Source organism: Lupinus angustifolius, chromosome LG01, assembly GCF_001865875.1.
Source record: "Lupinus angustifolius cultivar Tanjil chromosome LG01, LupAngTanjil_v1.0, whole genome shotgun sequence".
In the NCBI taxonomy this organism is placed as follows: Eukaryota; Viridiplantae; Streptophyta; class Magnoliopsida; order Fabales; family Fabaceae; genus Lupinus; species Lupinus angustifolius.
In genome coordinates, this window is record NC_032009.1 from 27,680,435 (window position 1) to 27,693,113 (window position 12,679).

A 12,679-nucleotide genomic window follows, 5' to 3' on the forward strand; every position below is an offset into this window, starting at 1 on the left:
TTTCAATAATCACTAACTTATTTAAAGGTCACAAAGATTTATACCAACATATCGTCACACCGCATTGACCCTCTGATAGTCGGTCCACCATACTGACTCTTCGATCTACGACATCACCGTCAAGGAGGAGATGAAATTGTTAAAATAGTTGAGCTTTTGTTAGTCGGTTAGTTAATTTGGTTAGGGCAGTTAGTGTTTTCTTCCCTTTATATAGATGATTCAATGTAACTTTGGAATTCAATTCAATTCAATAACATTGTCTCATTCTTTCTTGTTCATCAAGAATCTCTCTTATCCATACTTACTACCATTTTAACAGAAATTGATATTATTTATGTTTCTAGGGTTAGACAATAAGCAATTTCATGAATTATTCCACTACATTTTCTAGCTTTGGTACTTGGAATTTTGGACGTGACAGTGATTTTCAATTTCCATTATATTTTTTACGTTGAATATTTTGATTTACACTTATAATTTTATCATATTTTATATATTTTTTATTATTTTATACACGTATTCTTGAATGTATCGTATCTTATATTTTAGAAAAAATGTGTATTGATATATCCGATACGTATCGTATCCGACACATATCCATATCCGACACATATCTGTATCCATGCTTCATAGCCCCAAAATCCCTCTGCCAGATAACTCCTTTTACTCATAACAGTTTTAGCTTTTTTACCCCATAATTCAACAAAAACTGTAGAATAGGATGAGATAGATGTTAGAAAGATGACTTCCATTGAAGTTGTTGAATCAACCGAAGATGAACAAAGGGTAAGAGAAGATGAGAGAGTTTGAAGAGTGAAATTGAAAGAGAGAATTAAATAATTCTCTGGACATTTCTCATTGATTCTAAAATAAATTTGATTATATGAAGTGACAAGAGGATGGTGAAAACCAATCCATAACTAACTTTAACTAATCATATTTGTAAAAGTTGCTTGCCACCTAAGCTAATCAATCTACAATAAGTTGCTTATTATCTAAGCTACATATTTTACGTTGGAATTACTAGTTTCTAATCTATTGTTGTTTCTTGAATTATAAGACCGCTTATTCTTCATAAATATGCCAAGATCATTACTATATAGTGATGATGATTCAACACTAAGAAATTACTATAAAATAGTAAAAATAGAAAGAAAGAAATAAGAAATGTGTGGCGATGTAGAAAGCAAAAGACAACAAATACCATTTGTTAAAAGAGGAAACTAGGTAAACATTGACAAGCATAAGCAAGAGAAAACAATTATCATATTTAATTATTATTATCTTTTAAATAAAATAATATAAATAAATAGTTGATGATATACTGGGCGGACATGAAGTCACTTACTACATGAATCTGATATCCTTATCGGACACAACATGTAACTATATTATGACTTATCACAACTTTATATTATTTTCAACATTAATAATAATACTTTTTGATTTTGTTATCTCCCTTAAATAAAAGCATTAGCAATAAAAACATTAAGTTAAAGTAAGTAAAAAAAACACCCTTAATTTTTTAACGTAAACATCCTTTTATAACTTATTAAAGTTAGCTTAAAGCTTGAATAAAAATCCATTATTGGGAAGACATTTATTTTGGTTAAGTCCTGTTAAGAAATTGTTATTATTAAATCTCTTCCCAAAATGGTTAATAATAATATATGGAAAAAATAAAAAAAAATCTAGAGTTTCTTTTTGTACAAAAAAAAAAATATAAGTTTATATATTGTCAATCCATCATCCAACATTTATATTTAATCATAATTGATTATTTAAAAAAAAAGTAATCCAATTAAATGATAGAGTGAAATATGTATAAATCTTTAACTCATATTACAAGAGTGAAATAAATTATGAAAAATAGAAATCTTAAATAACTTTTAAGTTTAACTCATGGTCTATTGGATGTAAAAAAATGAATGTGAGATTGAATGTAATTTAATTTGGATATAAATGGATTTCTTTTATATATATATATATATATATAATTATGCTCTTCTTACAAATGTATCGGTTGCTTAAGTAGCTTCATATAAGAAAAAATGAAGCATAAGGTGGGAATTAATTCATGTTAGAGTATTGTTTTTTGGTGGTGGAAATTGAATCAGTTATATTAGCAATAGAATCAATTCTATAATTAGTGAAGTAGAAAATAGAAATGGGGAAAATTCAATTTTGGCGGATCAAAGCAGCTAACCTTGTTTCTGATCTAACCACTGTTCTCTTCAATCCAATTTCTGATAACAACAAGAAACCCTCCAAACCCCTGAATTTACCTCCTTCTGTAAGTTCTTTATCTCTCCAAACACGGTCTTATTGTTATTAATTTTGTTGAATTTATAGAAATGTTTTGTTTTGTAACATTTGATTTAAGTGGGCAAGGTTGAATATATAAAAAAAATCAGTTTTTTTTGTGATAGAGTTGAAAATTATGCAAGTATGGTAGAGCAGGGAAATAATGTATGGATATGGGTATTTTTTGATTGTTTAATTATTTAATTATTCTCTGCTAAAATCATAGCCGACCCAAGCTAGTGGGATAAAGGCTTAGTTGTTGTTGTTGTATTCTCGGCTAAAATTAAAATCTGTGATTGTTGTTTCTTGTTTGTCTCAGGGAGAATCAAAAGGAAGTGAATCAGAGGGTAGTAGTAGGACTAGTGTTGATAATAATGAAGATGGTTTAGTTGATGGGCCTGATACATCATCCTTCGCAGCGTTCCTATTATCTTTGTTGTCTCCCTCGGATGATAAAGCTGCAAAAAAACGCCAGAATGATGATAAAACTGCAGTCAAAGGCACCTCAATTATGAAGGAAAACCGTGTTGCGAAGAAAAGCTTGCTTTCTAGAAGCAAGCAATCAATTGGTAGAGTTATTTACCAAACTACTAGAATGGGTGGAATTCGTGACCAAGATCGTAATAATAATGTTGAGATGACACAAATTAAGCCTGTCAAAGAGCCTGTTGTTGTGCCTTTGGTTGATGATCTGCCACGAATTTCTGAACCTTCCAAGCTCGTTTCGGATAGTATAAGAAAAGTCGTGTATGATTCGCTTCCGACACTTATTCATGGGAGGAAATGGATGTTGCTGTACAGGTATGTTAGGATTGAATGTTCATTGGCAGTGACAAGATTATTCCATTCTGTGTTAAAACTCAATAATGATCTTTGCATTTTGTGCAGCACTTGGAAGCATGGTATTTCCCTCTCAACTCTTTACCGGAGAAGCATGCTTTGGCCTGGAATAAGTTTGCTGGTACAGTTTCATTGTCCTTGAGCAGATACCGATCTTAAGCATGTATTTATTATTGAGTAGCTCGTTGAATTGAAGATAGGCTCTGCATCATAGTTAATTACAATTTACTTTAAACTTCATTTTTTTACAGTTTTTTTCAAGCCAAAGGACGTAAGTTACTTATTTTTAACATAAAGAGCCTGTTATTGATTTCCCATTGTCAGAAGCAAAGAAAATGGTTATTTCGCCTTGGTGGTGGAAGCCTCCCCTTTTAATGAAATGTACTTAACAGAAGGATGCTAACATTTGATTTCTGGGTACCTAAGTAGAATTCTCTTGCTTTTATATCTAAGATATAAGTGATAAAAGAGTTCCATAGTGACTCCTCTTATTCAAAAAAACAAATTGATGGTTGCTCACTACTAATAATAGATTGTGTTGGTTCAGGGTGTTTTTCATTTTTTTCCCGCGGTTGGTATCTACAACCTTGATGAATTTGTATCGATGAATGGCTCAATTCATCTTTAATGTGAATGGTTGTGATAGTCTTGTTTCTTTTTTTTTATCATAGCATAGTTTGTATATATTAGATACAAAGTTTTGACATTGTAATTAATAGTAGCATATTGTAGCTTAAGGTGTTTACATCTTGAACTCCTATGTTGGTAAGCTTACGGTAATCGGTTAAACTAGTTTGTGTTATCCAATTGTGAAACCATATCTTGGAACTCCAATGCTTTGCTATGGATTTCCACACTCTTCTCTGAGTTAAAATACATGCATTTGTCCTTTAATCGGCAAGGCTAATTTCTACACTCTTCAATCCTGGACCGATTCTCAATGTTAGCTATTTTTTCCAGGTTGTTGGTGACCGCAAAGGAGCAGTTTTTGGTGGCCTAGTTGAAGCACCTCTTATAGCATCCAACAAGAGAAAATATCAGGTCACTTTTTATCCTTTTTTAATGTATGAATAATATGATACTTTGGCTGCTTCATATGCAATAATGTACTTTCTTGTTCAAATCCAAATTTTGTACAGGGAACAAATAATTCATATGTGTTCACAAATATCTCTGGTCACCCTGTTATATATCGTCCAACAGGTTTCTATTTTTGATTAAGTTTTAGTGTGTTACTCTTTATCTTTCTTTTGTTTTAGTTATATTGTTTTTAGCTAGCAATCATGATTTGATATTAAATTTATCTGCATTTTGCTTTTTAATCGACAATTACGTGTATCGGAAAACCTGTACGCCAAAACCTATTGAAAACCTGTACGTTAGTTAACTGGCGTACAGACTTTCCATAGGTTTTGTGCTGCAAAACTTAGAAACAATTATAATGTTAAAAGCTCATAATCTGGCTATATTTTAGAATACCCCTCTAATTAATACTTTAAGGCTTTGTTTGGGAGTGGAGTTTTGGAGGGGAAGGAAAGAGAATGGATGGCTTTGGAAAGCCTTCCCCTTGTTTGGGAGTTGGATCAAAGAGAGGGAAAGGTTTTGGAGGGTTTCTCAAACCCTTCAAAACCCTCCATATGTCTATTTTTAAAGTCCACCCAATTTGGAGTATTTTGGAAATAAAATGTCAAAATAGCTAAATATGTTTAGTGATAATATATAATTATATATTACTGTCCATTTTCAATTGTTAATTATATTTTTAAGGGAAAATAAAAAAATATTCTTACATTATCCTTAGTTTATCTTTCTTCATCTAAATTTTATACTCCCAAACAAGGGAGAGGATTTCCTTCCTTTTCTCTTCCTTTCCTAACCCTTTGATCACTCTCCTTCCTTTTCCGTCCTAACTCCCAAACAAAGCCTTAAGGAAATGTGTTGTTTTCAACTTATAGAACCAATTTCCATTAAGAAGACTAAGATTATGCATCTGACTCCCATGTTTGCATTTGATCCACCTGATACCAGAAAGCGAATAATCCGGCTTGATTTGGAATTCCAAATGCTGCTTCTCTCCCCTTGATTACTCATGCTAAACTAACCACAATATTGCAGGGGTGAACCGCTATTTCACACTTTGCACCACTGAGTCTCTAGCGATCGGTGGGGGAGGTCATTTTGCGCTTTATTTGGATGGTGATCTGTAAGAACTTCATACTTTCATTATGCCACCTCCCCTCTCTTAAACAAGTTATTAGCCTTCCTTCTATCTATATCATGTGCCTGAATCTTTTATTCTTCCAAATTTGTAACATATCTACTCATAGGTTGAATGGATCAAGTTCGGTCTCGGATACTTATGGTAATCCATGCCTTGCACACTCTCAAGACTTTGATGTGAAGGAAGTAGAGGTGCATATGAAGCTCCCCACAGAAAATTTTTGTTACCCTTTTGACATTCATTAAAGAAAATACTAATCAGTAAATTCTTTCTCATCCATGCAGTTATGGGGCTTTGTTCTTCCTTCAAAATATGAAGAAATATTGGCATTGAGCAAAAAAGAGGCACCTGGGATCTGTAGATGGTAAATATTTCTGAATATGTATCAGATATTAGTCAAATGCTTGGGGTTTGCATTTATTGAATAATCATTCTGAGTCATAAAGTCTAACAATTCCCCCCTATAGTAAAAGGGATGCAAAGTTGATGGACAAATTTGATGTATCCACTTATGTCATTACTCTATGTAACGTTCATGTAAATATTGCCAACACTAAGCATATATATACGGTGTTCAATGTAATTACAAAATGGCAAATTTTGTGTAGAATAAAACTTGGAGCAAATTTATATGTTGACATAGTTAAAGCACATGAAGGAAAACCCATTATTGTTTGAAGTAGCTATCTTGAAAACTCTAATGGAAATGTTCTAGAAGAAAGTTGATGGCTTTTATAGCTTGCATAAAAAATGATCATAAAGGGGTCCTTTGAGAGGCTGGGCTATTTTTTGTTTCCACTGTTTCATCATATGCAGCTCCATGAACACCAATAGTAGCAGCAGTCAAGGAGAGATGATTGTTTTGGTCATGCTGCATTCCACAGTTTTCTCACATGACATACTAGGATTCTTGGAACTGTTTAAAATGATGAACGAGAGGTATTAGAGACCAATAAGGTGTTGATCTAGTTGTGTAAGGCCTCACTAGATCATTAGGATGACCAAAAGGTCAAGAGATTGATTCTTGGGAACAACACTTGTTGGGAGAGGCAATCACACACGCCGGAAGAGATTAGTTTCTTACTTAAAGCGTGTGAGGGGATACCCTTGATAGTAGGGGTGAGCAGGACCTGACCCTACCCGCTCACCCTGTACGGCTCGATCATGATGGTGTCCGAATATGGTCGGATCTTATCGAGTCTAGGACCGGGTTTTGATTCAAATATTAGACTCGGTCAATATTTATGGTCAGGTAGGATGAAGCATGATTCATCCTGACCCGTCCTATGGTTATTCACTCACCATGTTTGTATGTGTCTCTATTCAGATATTTACAGAGTATTGTCACCTTTTTGGTCGAAAGTATTATTGATTCTTTAATATTTTATATATATATATATATATATATCATTTTATATGTCAAATTACATATTAATAATAATAAATAATATTGAGAAAACTTTATCTAAAATAATTATGCATTATATTTAATAGGGTTCTAGGTTGGGTTCGGTATAAAGGTTGGCCCAATCGATATTTAGGATCGGTTAGCTTCAGGTTTAGGGCTGAGTCCAGGTTTAATAAAATTACTCAACCAACATTTAGGACTGAGTAAAGACAAGTCTTATTTGTCCTAATTCGACCGATGCTCACCCCTATTTAGTACAAAAAAGGAAGATGTTAGCATTGTTTAAGTTTATGGGAATGTGACTTGGCAATCGTACACTACGAGATATTGTGGCATCATATCAAAATTAAATTCAACTTCACAACTTTAGATTACATCTTGATTGGTACCATGATAATCTCCAAGGATATGCATAATGAGTATGCATGTGGCGTCCCAAATTAGTTAATATAAACTTATGGTAATTATGGAGAATAGAGATGGACACGATCTTGTTAACTAATATAATCATTGAAAATTTGTGGTTTTGCATTAACATAGAGAGGGTAAAACGTATATATTAACAGTGTAAATATTTATACATATACATTTTATTATCCATCATTTATTTGGATTACTTTTTTTTTGAAAAGTAAACAATAATTAAAAATCAATGGTAAATGATACAATAACAGTGTTTAAAACTCATACACCATAAGTGCATACATTTTTTTTTTCTTTCTATTTTTAAATGTTATGGTTATATCTTTTCTCCACAAAATTTCTTAAGAGAAAAATGATATGAGAGGATAAAATCCACCCACCCACAAGAGATGGTGGATAACTTCAAATCTTTTTGGCTAATAACACTCTAGTTCACGCGATATCCTTTTTGAATAAATACATATAGTGGTGTAAGATATTGATAGGTTCTCATAAAAGATTAAAAGGTTAACAGTTTGATTCATATGAGTAATATTTATTGGAGGAATAGTCACAAACCCTAAAAGAGATCACTTATTACAAAAAATAGGTGAATGGATATCATTGATAATACCAAAAAAATATATATAGAAATTCATAATTCATTCTTGACTTGAATAAAGATAGCTTATACATGTGCAATGTGTTAGTGTAATGTGTTAAAGGTTAATTAACATGGTTAAATATTAAAAAAAAACTCTAGCAAGGAATTGATGCAACTAATGCATGATAACAAAAAATGCAACTTCCATATCCTTTCCCGTATAAAAAGAATACATTATACCGTCTCGTATTTATATATAATAATTTCAGTTAGGTTATCTCTAGGCTAAAAATAAGAATTTAATTTAAAATGAGTTTACATTTTTGGTATAACATGGGATATCTTCCATGTTCGCGACTCTATTCCCAATGACCATATTATTTATCTCAAAAAATGTGTCACTTTATCTTATTAATCAGAAAAATAATTTATTATTAAAATTTAAAGTTTTATATATTTTTTAACCAATGAGAGAAAATATCACACTCTTTTAATACAACAGATATTCCCAATAAAAGGATCTCTCACATAAATCAAGATGAATTTACATATGAGAGACCACTATTTTGTTTTAGAAGTAACAAATAGTTACGCTCCATTTCCTCCACCAAACGATGTCGTTTGGTATTCATGTCAACAACCATTAATTCCTTCACAGTACCTGAAAATAGAAGAGACGTGATCATCAAGAAAAGAAGAACGAGCATTTGCAATTGCCATAGTAAATTAATGTACATGGTGCACCTTAACTGAAAAATTACAGTCTTGATGTACTTTTTGAAATATTTACCAAAATGGTGTATTCTCCACAAACTCGGCAATGCCATAGCCGAGTTTCTACTTTTTTTTTTCTTAGTCCCACAAAACTTGGCAATGGGGTGGAAGTTTCTTTTCTTGTACATATTTTTCCCAAACTCGGCATTCACAATGGAGTATTTCATTTTTTATTCTTCTCACTCCAAAATCGGCAACCAGATTGGAGTTTCTGTTTTTTGTTACTCTTTCCAAACTCGATAACATTAATGGAGTTTCTTTGTCTAGTATTAGAATAGAGTAGAGTAACGAATGTTATACATTGGACTCAAGTCTTTTGTTGTAATGTGCACCATATACAAGCACTAAATAGAAACACCTCATGGGCAGGTGAGTTCATGGGTGTGTTAGGGTTTGTAATCCTTATTCTCTAATAATATCTTGGTAGCTGCTCAATGCTCCCGGGGACGTAGACACAATTGGTCGAATCATGTTACCAAATTCTCTTCATTCTTCTCTTCTATTTATTCTATGCCTTTATTTGATTGCTTGTGGTCAACGCTGCGCAATGATAGCTTCCGCTACACCAACAATTAGTATCAGAGCCAATTGGTAGATGACTCTTGACCCAGACACCAAATTATGGCAAATGAGGGTGAAGAAGGTGTTGGCTGGACAAGATCTGTAAAAGGTATTGCATGAGGATAAATCAAATGAGTTGAAGGAGAAAAAAACATGGTGAAACTGTTGTGGGGGCGATATATATTGATCCAGAATCCAAGAAATTCATGTACTGGATTAGGATCAAAGTGGAGATAGGGATTCATTTGTTGAGTTTAACTCAAAGACAAATATTGACAATATCTCTCTAAATGTTGAGAGAATGTTCTCATTTGAGATGAGAAGTGAAATATTCTAATGTCATGTTTGGGATGTCATAGTGAAGGATGTTAATTGTTAGCAGATCCACAAAAGCACAAAGGCGCTGAGTAGCTTTGATGTAGGGTGTTAAATGGGTATTGGCTTTGATGCAAGTTGTAACACGAGTATTGGTAGAGATCTAGGGGTGTGATATGGGCATTGGCTTGGATGCAAGTATGTGACACAAACATTAGTTAGCATTGTCGCAAGGTGTGTGATGTGGGTATACTCCTTATTGTGGAGTATGATAGTTCTTTTGAACTAGGATTGTCGCAGTAGACAATGGTGGTAGTAGTTGAGGCTTTCCAAGAAAGCTCTAAGGTTCAGTTTGACTGAGTATTGAAGAAGACGATTGTTTGTGAACTTTTGTGTAGAGGTTCCAATATATCAAAAGACTTCCTAGCAATAGGTGGCTAGGCTGCATGTTCCATTTGATGGCGGTACGGGAAGCTGCGCTACAAGTTTGGAGAGTTAGGCTCTTGGTAACATCGTCAAGGATACTCATATGTCATTCTCCTTCAACTCATCCGATTTATCCTCATGCAGTACCTTTGACAAACTTTGTCCAGCCAACACGTTCTTCACCCTCTCTAGCCATTATCTAGCGCCTGATTTAAGAGCCATCTACCAATTAGCTCTGATACCAATTGTTGGTGCAGCGGAAGCGATTGTTGCGCAACGTTGGCCACAAGCAATCAAATAAAGGCATAGAATAAATAGAAGAGAAGAAACAAAAGAATTTATTAATAGGATTCGGCCAATTTTGCGTACATCCCCGTGAGCGCTGAGCAGCTACCAATATATTATTAGAGAATAAGGATTACAAACTCTAGCGCATCCATGGGCCCACCTGCCTATGATGTGTTCCTATTTGGTGCTTATATCTGGTGCACATTATAACATGGGGCTTGAGTCCAATGTATAACATTCGTTACTCTACTCTATTCTAATACTAGACAATGTAAGACTAACACAATACCATATTTCAAGCATCCCCAATAGATTGCTTGTGACCAACGTTGCACAAGAATCGCTTTTGCTGTACCAAGAACCTTTTCATCCCAATTTGCTTCTATACTACTAAGTAACTAAAAGAATAACAGTGATATATTTGAAGGAAAAATTACACTAAACTCTATTGAAGTTTAACTATCAAATAAGCGTATTGTTTAAGGAAATATAAAAAACTTACATAGAAAAACTTTGTATGACATTTTTTTATAAGAGAAAAATATTATTTCCCAAAATAATATGAGTTTAAAATGTATTTATTGTCAGTGTAAAGTTTTTTACATTTTCAACATATTATTCATCGTTGATTTGAATTACTTTTGTTTGTTTATTTGTGAGTTAATGGTAATTACCATATGAATTATGAATGATTTGTTGACAGTATAAAAAATACTTACAGTATATACATATTAAATCCTTGTAATATTATCTTCCTCATATAATGACACTCCCCTTTAACTCAATTGCATTCATGATTTTATTACTTCAAAGCCAATACTCTACTTCATTCTCTTTGTATGTTATTGAGTTAAATATTAATATGGATAAGAAACAAAAACTTGAGAATGAAAGGAAAAGTAGAGAGTGCACAATATGAAAAAAAGAGAGAAACTCCATTCATGTTGCCCATTTTGGAGTGATAAAATTAGATAAAAGGGATACTCCATTGTGGGTGCTGACTTTGGATAAAATATGTATAAAAAATAGAAACTTGGCTATGGCATTGCTGAGTTTGTAAAAAAATGCACCACTTTCATAAATATTTCAAAAGATACGCTAAGATTGTAATTTTCTAGTCAATATGCACCATGTAGGTCAATTTGCCAAGTTGCAACACTGCGAGAGAGTAAAAACGGATGATTGGAAGTTCAAAATCCAAAAAAAGAACAAAGTCAAATCAAAGTCTTAAATGGCGCCACGTCAATCTAATGTGATGAATGTAAAGGTTTTGTTCTATACTTCTATTCGATTCTCCTCACTCTCCAATATGGAATTCAACCTTTGATCTCTAACCTTTTGTTTGGAAAGTTAGAGTTAGAGAAGAGAGAAAAGAGGAAGAGAAAAGTTGATGAGAAATGCGAAATTTCTCTCATTTGATTGAGAGGGGATAAAGAAGGGAGAGAGAGAAAAAGTGGGCGAACCCATAAAAAAATTTCTCTCGACTTATTAGGAGAAAATGATAAGAGGAAAAAAAAACTTTACTCATTTGTCCTAAATGATCTCACAAACTATGTCTTAAATCATATGAATTGAAAATGTTAATTAAAATTATAATAAAATTTAAAATTAAAACATTTATTTTTAATTAATAATAAAATAATATTTTTTTTGTTTCTTTTCTTTATTTTAGAAACATTTTTGTAATTTGAACCACATCATCACTCTTTTCTCATTTTCTATCCAATCAAACAAAAGAAAAAGAGAAGAAAATATTTTTTTGTATTCATTTTCTCTCATTCTTCACTTGTAACAAACATCACAAAAATGTATTATATTTCTCATCTTTCTCTTTCTCATCTTTTTTTCTCTCACATATTTCTTTCTTCTTATTTTCTTTTGTAAACCAAATAAAGCCTGAAGACTTCATTGGGTCACATTCGCCCTTTTATTTTTTAATCCTAGTTCCATATTTTCTGCTTGATTCACAATCATATTAACATAATTTTTAACTGGCTAAGCTAAACATGCAGCTAAAAACAAGGAAAGAGAAATAGACTACATGTAAATAAAGATTTAATTCTACGTGGGATTTGTAATCACACTCACAACTAAAGCAATGCAAGCCAATATTCATATATGAAGGAATTTATAAGGAAAACACCATCAAAATACAAAATTGGTTGAGATGAAGGGAATAAATAAATTTTAGAGTTAAACGGTTAATGCAATAATATTGTTATATATACAAAAATAAAATAAAAATGATATAACAATTGATATTAAAAATTTAATGAATTATAATATTTTATTATTATTAGTTTAATATTATGAGAGATTAATTTCCCAACAGTTTAAGTTTAAGGGAAAAATAAAAAGGAAAAATTTGACACAATCATTCACTTCTAATTAAAGTAATTTATAGTTGGTAAATTACAACAAATACTGTTATTTTGATGGGCCCAGTCCAATAGGTAGTTGCAGAAGTTGAAGAATGTTTTGTCATTTTATGAGGGTTTAAGGTTTAAGTACACAGGTCCTAAAGAAGGAGAATCTA

At 32.3% G+C, this 12,679-nt stretch overlaps 1 protein-coding gene across 2 annotated transcripts; it reads left to right on the forward strand.

Annotated features, from left to right (window-relative positions):
• LOC109359441 (oxidation resistance protein 1) lies at nucleotides 2,037-6,044 on the forward strand. Of its 2 annotated transcripts, none has more exons than XM_019604122.1 (8): nucleotides 2,037-2,297; nucleotides 2,628-3,105; nucleotides 3,193-3,265; nucleotides 4,105-4,185; nucleotides 4,284-4,347; nucleotides 5,260-5,347; nucleotides 5,472-5,556; nucleotides 5,650-6,044. In XM_019604122.1, exons 1-8 carry the CDS (start codon nucleotides 2,168-2,170, stop codon nucleotides 5,731-5,733), a joined length of 1,083 nt encoding a protein of 360 aa, XP_019459667.1. In that variant the 5' UTR covers nucleotides 2,037-2,167; the 3' UTR covers nucleotides 5,734-6,044. The 2 variants fall into 2 exon arrangements, with proteins under 2 accessions (XP_019459667.1, XP_019459659.1); XM_019604114.1 differs by having other exon boundaries at nucleotides 2,037-2,293; nucleotides 2,624-3,105.